We start from the raw sequence: 13,319 nt of genomic DNA on the forward strand, positions 1-13,319 counted from the left end.
CATGGCAGGTGACTGTACATCTTTTCCCATGAAATCTCCTCAGGCATTTTATTGCATTGTTATTGTCAGGAAGTCATTCATTACTTTATATTCTAACAGAGCAATTTTGTGAAGGTTTGGGGCAGGAGGAGGAGAATCTATGAAGGAATTACTGCCACTTCTTACACCCTTGTTGGCTTGATGTGGCTAGGGTGGGAGGGGCCTTTTTGCAAATACTTTTTTTCTCCAGCTCTCCTTTCCATAGACACAAACTACTGAGAACTATTATTGTTCTTATTCTTGAAACCAGTGCTTTTTTTCCCTCCAGAGAAAAAGATGCTGGAACGCCACCTCCCTCAGAAGACCCACCCCAGAGCCCAAAGAGGGGAAGCATGGGGGCTTGTTCAGCTAAGGTGCAGCTTTCCCGCGCATCAGCTGTTAGCTGGGAGGCTGAAGAGCCTCACCAAAGCTCCGCTGCGCCTAGTGGGGTCCAGGGAGGCTGAAGGCACAGCGGGGCTTTGATGAAGGTGGTTAGATCTCTCCCTGCATTTCTGGGGCCCACTTGAGAGGTGCCGGAATGCCACCCTGGCACGTTGCAGCTGGGGGGGGGGAGCCTTGATTGAAATTAACTATTCCAGTTCCAGAGCTCCTGTACTTATTGGATCTTATTTGACGTTAGGGAAGCAAAAAAACAAAACAAAACAAAACACTTCTAGCAGCACCTTAGAAACCAACTAAGTTTGTCATTGGTATGAGCTTTCATGTGCATGCACACTTTTTCAGGTATCTGAACATGGCTACCCACTTGAATCTAGAGTTTCTCTTTATTCTGCCACTTTAGTGGCACACATACATATTCCAAAGCCCCCACTCTTCAGGTATGTTTTATTTGTAGCATATTCTCTCTCTCTCTCTCTCTCTCTCTCTCTCTCTCTCTCTCTCTCTCTCTGTGTGTGTGTGTGTGTGTGTGTGTGATAACAAGTCTCTGTGTGTTTTGTTTAAAAACAGAATTCTGTACTACCAACAGGAATATAAGTTACATCATGATATGTTTATCTGGGTAAATATATAGCTACATCCACAGAAGATGCTCCCTATACAGGTTTTCTTTATTTAACAGGAAATCTTAATTAAGGGTAGTTTAATGTTGCTGAGAGCTTTTATTAAATATGTGGGCTCCCAGGGCTTTAAAAATAAATTAAAGAAGCATCTTCATTATTCCGAAAGTAATAAACTTGCAGTGGTTGTTTTTTTTTTAAAAAAAAAAGTCACATTGCTCAGGAATGCAGAAAGTTCATGTTGAACATCCCAGGGACTCAATGATTTTATCTGGGAATTTAGCATATTTCATGTTCCATGTTTAAACACAGTGGCTACATTTGGAAGTAGCTTTAACTAGTGCTTCCTCCATTTGTTTTCCTCTCATTTGTCTATTTTACCCTCTCTTTTCCTAATGATTAGAGGCTAATGCTCTTTTTACATATGCTCTTTCCCCCCTTTTGTATATCCACCATGTCAATGATGGTGTGTTGTTTTTTTCCCCTATACACATTGATTTAAAAATAGACACAGTATCAACAACAATGTTTTTAATTTCTTTTTTGCTTTTAACTTTTTCTGATTTTATTGCTTGGTTTTATGTTTATATACTGTTGTAAATCACTGTGATATATCTTGAAGATACAGTGGTATATAAAATACTGTTATGAATAAATAAACCAAGCAGCAGTGTGGTGGGCAATACCAAATTGTTTGACGTGGTTAAAACAAGGCATTGTGAAGAGGGTCAAGGTGTTCTCTTCAAACGGATGAATTGGAAGTAAAATGGAAAAGGCAATGCAAGCAAGTGATCAGTGATTGGGTAAGAGATCTTAATTTCATGGGGTCTAAATTAGCAGTGGCTGACCAGGCCCAGGACTTTGGGGCTATAGTATATAGCATAATGAAAATAATGAAATGCTGACTCAGTGTGAGGCAGCTGAGAAACAGATTAATTCCATGTTATTGATAGTTAGGAAAGATGTTTCACAGAGCACTGCAAAGTTTGCAATGTCTTTATACAGATCTATGATGAGACTACTGTTGGAATACTGTGTACGGTTCTGGTCACCTAACCATACTGTAGATCTGCAAAGGTTAAAAAATGGGCAACCAAAAATTATCAAGGGGTTGGAGCAGCTCATCTATGAAGAAAGATCACACTTGGGGCTTTTTAATTTAGAAAAAAGTGTGAATTATGTAGGGTGTGATAAAAATGGATAGGGAGCTATTCTACCCTGGCCTTCTCATAATGCTAAAACTAAGGGCCTTCCAGGGAAGTTGAATGTTGGAGGATTCAAGACAGATAAAAGAAAGTCCATTTTCACTTGTTCATAGTTAACTATGCATCCAAAAGATGAAGTGATGGCCCAAAGTAAAAATGTTATATATATTTATCCTCCCTTTTTAAAAAAGCAAATTTTAAATGTGTGCTGTCTAAAAGTCCATGCACCTTTTTGTCTGTAATTTGACACGCTTTATCCACACAGGATGTGCTACAATGCCTGGAAATTTTATCTTCTATAAAAAAAGATGGAAAAGTTATAGCCATTTTTTATTTCCCAAAAGTGAAGGGGAAGATTGCTTTTTGGCCATTCAGTTTCTTCTTCTTGTTTGCTCTTACTTCATTTTATCATATTGTTGCCTTCCACACACACAGCACAGTATTCCTGGCCCTTTACTGTTGCTGTTTCTTTTATTGCTCTCCTGAATCTATTGACTGCACAAGCAATAAAGATAGATGCATATTTCCCCCTGCACAGCTAATAGGGAGCCAGTTTAGATTAGAGTCATAGCACGAAGGGAAAGGAGTAGACTCCATGCACCAGAGCTATGGCTCTGGCTGAACTCTCAGCCCTCCCAAGCCTGCTGTTAGCAAAAGAAAAAGATGTCAGGAAATGAATTAATTCATCTTCTACATCACATTAGTTTGGCTATAGAATAATGTTTATCAGCTGTGCCATAAAGGAGACAACCATTTGTTTGACAGAGCAACGGGGCTCACCTATGCAACAGAGCTACCTCTTAACTCCTGAAGAACAATGAGTATATATCCTAGAGAAAAACGGCTACTTTGGATAGTCTCTTGGCATTAGAAACAGGCAGAAAATAAAAGGAAGTGCCAACAGATCAATTGTGTGAAGTGTTACATCCCAGCTCTGGAAATCAGCATTGCCTGAAATAACCTCACCTTGATGGTCAAGCTGTGCTATATTATTTACAACAACAACAGGGATCTTGGATTCACCAACATAATTTCTGTGGCCAAAAATTTAAAATGAGATACTTTCATTGGTATGGATTTAACAAAAGGAATTCTTTGGAGTTCTGTAAGATTAAGCCATTATACAAGCACAGTACGAAACACAGTTAAAAATATTCATTTCACTAATGATAATAAACTAGCCAAGGTGTCACATTGTTTTGTGACACAACTTGATGCACAAGGAGCTGTTATCTTGGGTAGAAGAGGAGAGCTGAAGAAGAAGAGGCAACACAAAGTAGACATGGCCCCTCCCAACAGCCTGGTTGGTTAATGGAGAGCCAGTATAATCCCCTGTGCATGGGGATAATAACATGTAAAGAGTAAAATATATACAAAAGAAAGATAATTCAGTTGAAAAGAAGGGTGAATACATAGCTCCTAGACTGTATCACTCATGTATAAGGAAATATAAAATTCCATTTGACAAATTATAGGTTCCAATAGCATGGGAGTGTGCTGCTAATTGTAGTAGAAGTAATTTTATGGATCCTCTGCTTTTACAAATACCAGGTAGTCCAGCCAAACCGGCATAAGTGTATGCAGCAGCCAGCCTGACTACTGATCAAAAGTTCTCCAACCCTTAATTTAGGGGAAGCTTTAGTCTGGTAGACAGTAAATCTGATAGTACTACAGAACTACTCAACAATTTAAGTACATATTATAATATCTAACCCACCCGCCTGCAACCAAATGTCAGGAGAGCCTATATTATGGAAAACTAAAACAGCAATCTTATATCCACTATCTGGGGAATAAGCCCCATTGAACTCAGTGGGACTTATTTCTCCCCAGAAATATATAATATAGCATTGTAAAGGTATGTATTTCAAGCGCTGATTTCTTTGCTAATATTCACTGTCTGTACTTGTTGAGTCAGCATGATAAGCAGGGATTATATCCACATTTCTGTTGGAAAATGCTGTTGAACTCTAAGAAATTGCTGATAAGGATATAAATGATTAGACTATATCCCCATTGCACAGTGATTTAATCCACTGCAAACACTGACAGACCTGTTGTTAAACTGCTATAGGCTGTGATTAAAAGAATAAGAAAATGGAATAAGAATATTGCTAACTATCACTAGACCTTGATTTAAAATGCAATGCAAATTATCTTGCAGAGATTGAAAGGATTGTTAAAGTTATCTACTGCCAATTAATTGAAATAGACTTATAAAAGGAAGAAATTTATGGCAGAGTTGGGTATTGTGCCACGGCTGTCCTAGAATGGTAAAACAACGAGGAAAAAATCCATTGCTAGGAATTAAGCTGAACTTTTTGTATAATGCAAGTTGTGAACAAGTTTCCCAAATTTACTTTTCATGAGAAACAATGAAATGAATTTTCATATTTCTGTGCAGGCAGGAATCACAGTGAAAGCAGAGCCTTAGAAAAGCCTTGCTATAAGGGAAACAAGCAACTTAAGCCCCTGGATACATAAATATGAGAGTCTAGAATTTATTCCTCTTCCTTCTTCTCAAAGTCCTTCAAATCTGGGAGACATGCTCTTTGTCCTTATGTTAAAGAGTCAGCACCCCCCAGGGTATCCCAGTTGTGGGAGAGGTTAGAAGGGAAGGGGAGCAACCATAGTAATCTTTTGCTGTTATCCCATCACCATGTGCTGTTCAAAGCTAACCAAATGGCTTCTATATTTTTGTAACCACTGCCCCAAAATATTTTTCTCTAAGCTTTTTTCACAACTTGCATTGTAGCAGAATCATAATCCATACATAGTTAATGTTCATGTTCATTGCATTTATTGGAGGAAGAACTACAACCTTAGCACCTGGAAAACTGTAACTAATCCTTGAACAGAAACACTTATTAAAAGTAAGATTTCCTAGACTGCAGCCTCTCTCTCCTTCTGAAGATCTGGTGCTTCCTTTTACTATAGACATTGATCATTGAGCTCATATTGTCTCTGACTGGGAGCAACTCTACAAGGTGTCAGCTAAAGGTCTCTCCCAGTCTACTGCTTGAGAACCTTCAAAAGAATATGCCAGGGACTGAAGCGGCAACCTTCTAACTATAAAAAATGTGTTTGATCACTGAGCTATAGCTACAAAGACCTTTCTTTGAATGAAATAACAATCCATCATTTAGAAGCTGAAAATTAAGGCAGTATTTTGAAGTTCACCTACAAAATGTGCAATCTGTTATGATCTTCTGTTTGCATGTGCAAGGTATAGTTATTTTAAAAGCCAATTATGCATCCATGTTATTATTTTTTGTGTCAATGAACTTAGTAGATGTGAACAAAGACAACTGCTTTCTCGTTAAAAATATATATTAACTGCCCAAAGGGTTAGAATAGGAAACTGAACATGAAATTGCTCTAGTTAGCCAGCCACTCCCTCCTTCAAGATATTCCATTTTATTCCCCTCCTGCCTGCCCATTAGAAGTTTTACCATTAGTTTTTGGGGGTGGTGGCGGTGCTTTGCAAACCTTGGGACTCTGCCAAGCCTGCTGATAGCTACCTCTTGCATATGGGCAGTAGTGTTTTTACTAATCCAACATTGGCACCTGAACACTGGAAATAGAGGGAATGTCTGATAACAAAAGAAATACCCTGAAAGGAAGATTAAATAATTTAGGGATATCTGGGTAGTAACAGGATAGTTACTGATTTAAACCACTGGAAGCTTATATTGGCCCCTCCAGGTGTTGTTGGACTCTATCAGATCTAGCCAGCACAGACAATGGCCGCAGGGGATGGGAACTGTAGTGCAATATCCAGAGGGGCACAGATTATGCACCCAAGGATTTTTTTTAAAAAAAAACTGATATGATTCAATTTTACTCACAGTAGGATAACCGACAAATATTTTAAGGCCACAATATTGCAAGTTAGTAAAATACAGGCTTTTTAAAAAGTAATTTTCTTAATTGAAATGCATATAGATAATAAACAATGATATTTACACACCTTTTTTATTTTTACAATCACCTCCACTGCAGCACCAATATCTATTTGGTTCCATTTAACTTTTAAGTCATTTCAATTTTTTAGCAAAGGTATCATTCCAACAAATTGCCATGTGTTCTCGGTGGCCCTATAAGCATGTTCTATTCATGGAATTCAGGAATTGAAAGCATGTTTCTATGAAGTGGAAAAATTTGGAAACTGCTTCAAAAACTCTGAACTGGATTCTGAAGAAAAAATGGAAAAAGAAGGAGAAGATGATGATTTACAAAATGGGAAGGAGGACTTAGAGGAGAAAGAAGCAGTGATGGACTTTATTTCTATTTTGAAAAGAGGACTAGATTTTCAGAAGAGAGGAAAAGAAGAAATGGGATTGGGAAAGGAAAGGGGGACTGTCAGGAGAGAGCCAGGGTAAATAAAAGGATGGTCTAGGTGGTGGCAGGGCGAAGACGTGGATGATGGGGTGGTGAGACATTGGAGAAACGGAGTGGGGTGAGATTTTAGGATATTAATGTGGGAATTTCCAGAATAAAGAAACTTGCAGTTATGAGGGGGACGGAAGAAAATTGTGAATAATTAAAATGGAATTGGAGAATTAGTTTAAATATTGAGTTTATGGAGAAATTTGGAATGGGAATATAGGCTAAAAGGAGGTATAAGAAGAATAAGATGTAAAGTAGAATAGGTTAAATATGGTTTTTAGGTGGAGTGTCCCTTCACCCCCATTTGTCTCCCCCATCTTGGACCTTCTGGTGTCAGGGGGAGGTGTTGGGATGGGGGCGGGGGGGGTCCCCAGGTGGCAGGGGGATACCTGGATTTGGAGTGGGGGGGGTAGGATGATAAGGAAAGAGAAATATTGGGAAATAATTAATAAACTATGATAATTGAAATTGCTAAAGAGGATTATAATTGAAAATCAGTAAGGGGGGAATGGGGAAGTCCACAAGACAAAGATTAAGAAAAATGAATGTCTAAAAAGTGATTATTTGTTTGTTTTTTGCTTATTTTTTTGTATTTTTGTATTTTCTTGTTTTTTCCCCCTTTTATTGTCTTATTGTGTTTGGATGAAAATTGAATAAAAATTATTTTTTAAAAAATAGAATTTGGTACACACAGATGAACACAGGCACAAAGTACCATGAGCACTCTTATATATACTTTTACCCATTCAGGCTTTTAAACACATGATGGGGATGTGATATGTATGTCCTATTCACTGGGCTGTTTACTAGTCACATCATTTAGCTACAATGTCTTACCACTTACTTTACAACAACTTCAGCTGAACTATTTGAGAACCAGCTGAGCCCAGTCATAATCATACTCTAGGATGCCAACCATATGCAGATATTATTTCAGTTGTTTACACAAGCCTGCACCTAAATTCCTTCATGCAGTTTTGCATAAATATAGATATGCACATGTGTACTGAAATTGCTTGTGATCAATGCATCTGACATTGCTGATTACATTTATATATATATATATACAGATAGCTTTGGGAAACTGAATACATACCTAATCCATGCCTATGGGTTGACATTGGAGGCAAAACAGTCCATGCCTTTGTCTTTGGGTTGTAACATTCGACAGTGTTTAACGTCTTTAAACCATCTCGGCCTCCAATAACAAAGAGTTTGTCATCAATGACAGCCACACCAAATTGCAGTCTTCTGCCATTCATCACTCCAGCTTGGATCCATACATTTGTCCTGAGATCATACTTCTCTATGGTTGTAGCACCTGCTAAGAAAAATCAATAATGTATTTAATAACAACATTTACATGATTTACAGGAAAAAAAATAGAATACATCTTCTCAACTGTTTCTTTTTGTATTTGGAAAAGGCACTATCTATGGGGAAAATGCCCTTACAATTTGACGTCTTTTTTATTGAAAATGAAGTAAAAAAAACCCAATAACTTGGCAGTCTGTTCATATGATTTTTTACTGATAGTTAGGGATTTGATGACAGAATTTACACCAAATTTGAAAACCCTGTTTCACCATAAATCAAATCAAACTTTATTCGCATAACCGACAGGCCATAGCATCAAAGCATAGAAGCAGACATACAAATACACAAATAAAACCAGACAGGAACCCTAAATAGGCAGAATAATCGTTCGAATAGTGGCCCTCGATCTCCTTGCCCTCTCGAAGAGTCCGACGGCCTTCTCTATTATCTTTATATTCAGATTGTGGCCCTTAGTCTCATTACCCTCTCAATGAATCTGGGAACTTTCTTTGTTGTCTGGATATTCTGGTCAGATAAAAGGAAAAACAATGTGGCCACTGGTGAACGACCTGGACTGGTAAGTAGGAGTGGGGTAATAATCTCATTCCTCAGGTCTTTGTAAAGGGAGCAGGCCAGAAGAACATGTGACACTGTCTCCAAGTGTTACCATCTCTCCACAGGGGCAGAGTCGATTCTCCATTGGGGTTTTATGGGCATCCCGTATTACTCAGGGCAGTAGCCCAAATGGATTTAAGTTTAGACGGAGCCAATAACTAAGAGTTCTTTACCAGATCTGTGTTTCCACGGATGGGAGACTGGCCTCGAGACGTAGTGCTGCATTTGGTACACATGGCAGGATGGCAAAGATTTGTCTTAAAAAATTGGATTGGACCATTTCAAGTAAACTACAATGCGTCCCCATCCAGATTTGGGGCCCATATAGTAACTGTGCCAAGGGTTTTGCTTGAAAAACGTCTATGGCTGCTGGGGTTTACTTGCCACCCTTTGTATAAAAAAAAGCGGGACAATATCTTGGTGCTTTGAGATGCTTTTTCTCTGGCACATTGTTGGTGTGTGACCCATGACCCTGTTGACTGAAAGACAATGCCCAGATATTTAAAGGCTTTAACCTGTTCAATTGGCTGATTATCCATTCTCCAGCTATGTGGTCTGTGTTTCCTTGCGAAAACCGTAACTTTAGTTTTCTGGTAGTTAACCACCAACTGATCTCTCCTGCAGTATGCTGAAAATTCTCCTAGCAACCTTTTCAGGCCTATTTTTGTTCGTGATAGGAGAACTGCGTCGTCTACCTATAGGAGCGCTGAGATTGGTTTTGCAGTGAAATTGGGGGCATGAAATTCCATGTTAGACATTTAATCATGTCATTGATATATAGGTTAAATAAGGCTGGGGCTAGAATGCAGCCTTGCTTAACCCTTTTAGTGACTGGAATTGGGCCAATGAATTGCCCATTAACGGCAGATCTTACATACAGCTTGGTATCTTTATATAAACCATTGATCAGAAATAATAGCCTTTTGTCTATACTAGATGTGTTCAATTTGGCCCAGAGTCTTACTTGTGAAATTGAGTCAAAAGTGGCCTTCAAATCAATGAAGGCAGCATATAATACCCCACAAGTTTTATTGGCATATTTGTCAATGAGGTGTGCTAAAAGAAAACAATGATCTGTGGTCGATCTGCCTTGTCTGAATCCAGCTTGCTCCTCCGCCAATATAGCCTCAGAATCCATCCAGCTGGTTAATTTGATATAGAGATGTTTAGCATATAATTTGCTGGGTATGGGTAGAAGGCTGATGGGTCTATAGTTCACTGGGTCTGACATGGGGCCCTTCTTGTAAATTGGAATAATTATCACCTCAGCCCAACAGTCAGGAAATAAGCCTGTTAAATCCACATAGGAGAATATTGACGCCAGTAAGGGGGCCCGCCAGCCGATGTTGTCCTTCAAAAGTTCTGGTGGAATACAATCTATGCCAGGGGCTTTGTTGATTTTAAGTTGTGCAATTAAATCCACGACCTCCTCTACAGAAACTGATGGTTGTTGTGGTAAATCCTCTATATGTACGCTTGACTTGTACTGAACTTCCTCATCGTGGAACAAGGATTGAAAATATTCTTCCACTGGGGGGTTCAACAGCACAAATGAATCCATTACACTCCTGGTCCAGCAGTCCCAAAATGGTGTGCCAAAAACAAGTTGTATCTTTCTCATTTGAGGCCTTAACCAAGCTCTGCCAGGCGGTTCTCTCAGCTTTTTGTCCCCCCCCCCTTTAATAATTGTTTGTAATTCCGTCTTAGTAAGACGTATGCAGTGAATAAAGAGGGTACGATAGATTAGTCTCAGATGTTTCCTTGTTTGTCTGCACTCCGCGTGAAACCAGCTAGCTAAATCCTTTGCCCTCTTTGTGGCGATGTTAAGTATCTCTGTTGTTAGATGTGTTTTCAGCGTCTCTGATATTTTCTTAAACAGGTCCAAGGGCTTGTCCACGGAGTTAGTTGACACAATGGCAGGGTAAATAGTCTGCATGTCCTCTGAGTGAAGGAGGTGGGTAAGCTCTGCGTTGAGTATGGGGGTCCATTTGATCCTTCTGGGTGCGGGTATACCCAAATTAAGAGTGGGGTATAATATAGATTGGCCATGGGCTTGTTAAGAGGCGGGCCTTCGAGCGCTACAGTCAATGGGAGATGGTCACTCTCGGTATTATGATCCACTTGAAACTTTGAAACAAAACTGTGGGCAAATCTTGAGATTAGAATATAATCTATAACACTTCCACCACCCCCTTTAAAAAGTGGATGTACTCGCCTGGGCGGTCCCCCTCTATGTTGCTGTTTCAAATCAACAATTCCCTCCTCTTTGCAGCCTGGGCTAGGCAAAGGCCAGAGAAGTTACATCTTCTATCTTTGGAGAGACGTGTGACGCCTATGTCTGGGACGCTGTCGTGATCCTGGAACTGATTATATTGTCTATATAGGTTGTTATCCTCTGTTCCCATTCAGGCGTTAAAATCTCTGCTGCTGATGATTGGGGATACTAGGATATGTGGATTCAAGAGGCTCTAAAAAGGCCTCTAACTCTGCCCAGTTGGCCTTAGTTACAGATTTTTTTGGCAGGGGGGCAGATATACATTTACCAGCAACAAAGCTTCTCTCTTGAGGTTGAGTAAGACTGCCATTGCTAGGGAGTTACACCTTGGTAAGGCTTTTATAGAATGTTCTAGCTCCGTGGAGATAAAACTGACAAGGCCTCCATTAGGGATGGGGTGGCAGGTAGGGTGTGGCTGCTATAGCCGCTAAGCAGAATGGACTGGCTATGCCAAGTTTCCTGAAGAAAAATGATATCAAATTGCTTGAAGTATGACATTAGTTGTTGGTTGTTTTTCTTTGCATGCCAGCCTGCAATATTCCAGGACAGCAGCTTTAGTTCCCTGTTCCTCCGTAATGTACATTCAACATTTCCACTCTGTCCAGCATCCCTATTGTGTCTAAAAAAAACAACCACTCTCGTTTGCTCTATCAGTGGAGATCTGCTTAGTATAGGATTGGTTTTCTTCTGCTCTTGACATCTTGGGGGTGGGGTTTGAAGTTGGGGTGTGTGGCTATTTCATTTGGGGACAGCTTGAGGCAACTGATCCAAGCATTTGGGGATATCACAACCTGGTTTGGTCCTGCCTTTTCATACACCAGAGGGGGCTGCGATTGGAGATCCGGGTTTATGCATTAAAACGAGCCTCCCACTGTCCTCTTACCCACTAGACACTTGGGGGACATTGGCCACAAATGAGGACCCTCAAGTGTCTCGGTATGATCAGCCTTTTTAACCAGTCTGCTTCTAAGTGTATCCAGTCTATCCAGAATTTCGATTTGGGCTGGAGACTGCAATGACCAAAATCGATTTAATAGGGTGTGCTCTTCTGCGGTAACAGAATCCTCCCTGTTGGTCAAGTGGGGTTGGTTCTTGGGGGCTGTATCTTTCTTTTCACCATATTTGTTTGTCTGATTTGGACTTTTGTTTGATACTAAAATCAAATGATTCTTCTTTATCTACTTTCTATCCTGCCATAGCTCCTCCAACTTGTGCAGAAATAAGCTATGTTGCTTCACTTCCCACAATTTAAATGTAATACAAGCAGAGCTCTGAGTCTAGTCACAGCCTCAATCGGTAGAAAATAAAATAATGCATTCCATATTTTTGTGGAGAGGATGTCTAAATGAGCTGAATTTAAAATACTCTAAAGGAAAGATTACTAGCATCAACTTAACTCCCTTTTCTGCTTTGTTTTCACACTTGCACATCCAAGTCATGCCTCCTTTGCAACCACTAATTGCCCCTGCAGAGAAAGCTGCATTCATTATAGTTTGCAATTAAATGTTTCTAATCTATCTCCTCATAGTATGATGAAAAAGTTATTCTTCAATATATATATATATACACACACACACACACACATATATGAATGAATAAATGTTCTTTAGCAAATAAACTGCAATGATACAAATGAAAATAAACTTTGTCAAAGCTAAAGTTTTTAATAAAAAAAGAGATGTAATTTGAATCCCAGTGTAACAGAACAATAATAGTGTGGATGCCCAACTGGATATATTAAATTCCATTCTAATTTGCTCAGCTACAAGAAATATGAACTAATTTCTGCATTCAATTATCTTAAGGTGGGTTTTTTCCCACAGTCCTTAATTCAAAACTGAAACTGATATAAATGAATTAATTCACTAATTAGAAATAACTAAGTACAAACACTTGCAGAGCTGTTTTTTGCTATTGCAAAGTAGATTAACACGGCATGCATTTTCAAATGGTTGAAAGTATCTCAGTCTGTGCTAAGTGTACAGTGCTATTTTTTTGCCTTTAAAAATTACCAAACAACTGTTAATTGTAGTTTTGTGAGTTTTGCATAGCTAGTGTGTTTTCATGAGTACTGTGCCAAAAATTCTTCTTCAGTTTACAATGAATGAAATGGCATTTGAAGAAGTTATGAAAGGGGAGAGAAATGTCCAGCACAATTCTCATGGGCGAGATGCAGGGTTTTTAATGTGCATTCCTTACTTTCAAAGTGGTTAAGAGGTTGAGCAAAATAACTTCTCACACAGGGCTTTTCAGGTCAGGAAACATATGGTCCTGGAGAGGGTGCTGAACACTGAGGAAATGCTCCAGGGGGGGGGGGAGACACATGCAACCTACATGCCCCCCTCACAACTATCAGGTAAGCTGCACCAAACGAAATTATAATAAATTATAAAGTGCCCAGAGGAAGAATGTTTTTGAGGAATCGATTGGTTTGCACTATAAATTAAATATTTGGCACAGAAAACAAAGCATTAAACAACA

The 13,319-nt window shown here is 39.3% G+C and overlaps 1 protein-coding gene across 1 annotated transcript in view; it reads right to left on the reverse strand.

Annotated features, from left to right (window-relative positions):
- The window catches only part of KLHL1 (kelch like family member 1), a 125,573-nt gene that overhangs the window by 28,628 nt on the left and 83,626 nt on the right, over positions 1-13,319 (reverse strand). The window contains exon 7 of the mRNA XM_088667464.1: positions 7,728-7,955. Coding sequence (XP_088523590.1) covers positions 7,728-7,955 — 228 coding nt within the window. The remainder of the gene's footprint in view (positions 1-7,727; positions 7,956-13,319) is intronic.

Source organism: Zootoca vivipara, chromosome 4, assembly GCF_965207765.1.
Source record: "Zootoca vivipara chromosome 4, rZooViv2.hap1.1, whole genome shotgun sequence".
NCBI classification, from domain to species: Eukaryota; Metazoa; Chordata; class Lepidosauria; order Squamata; family Lacertidae; genus Zootoca; species Zootoca vivipara.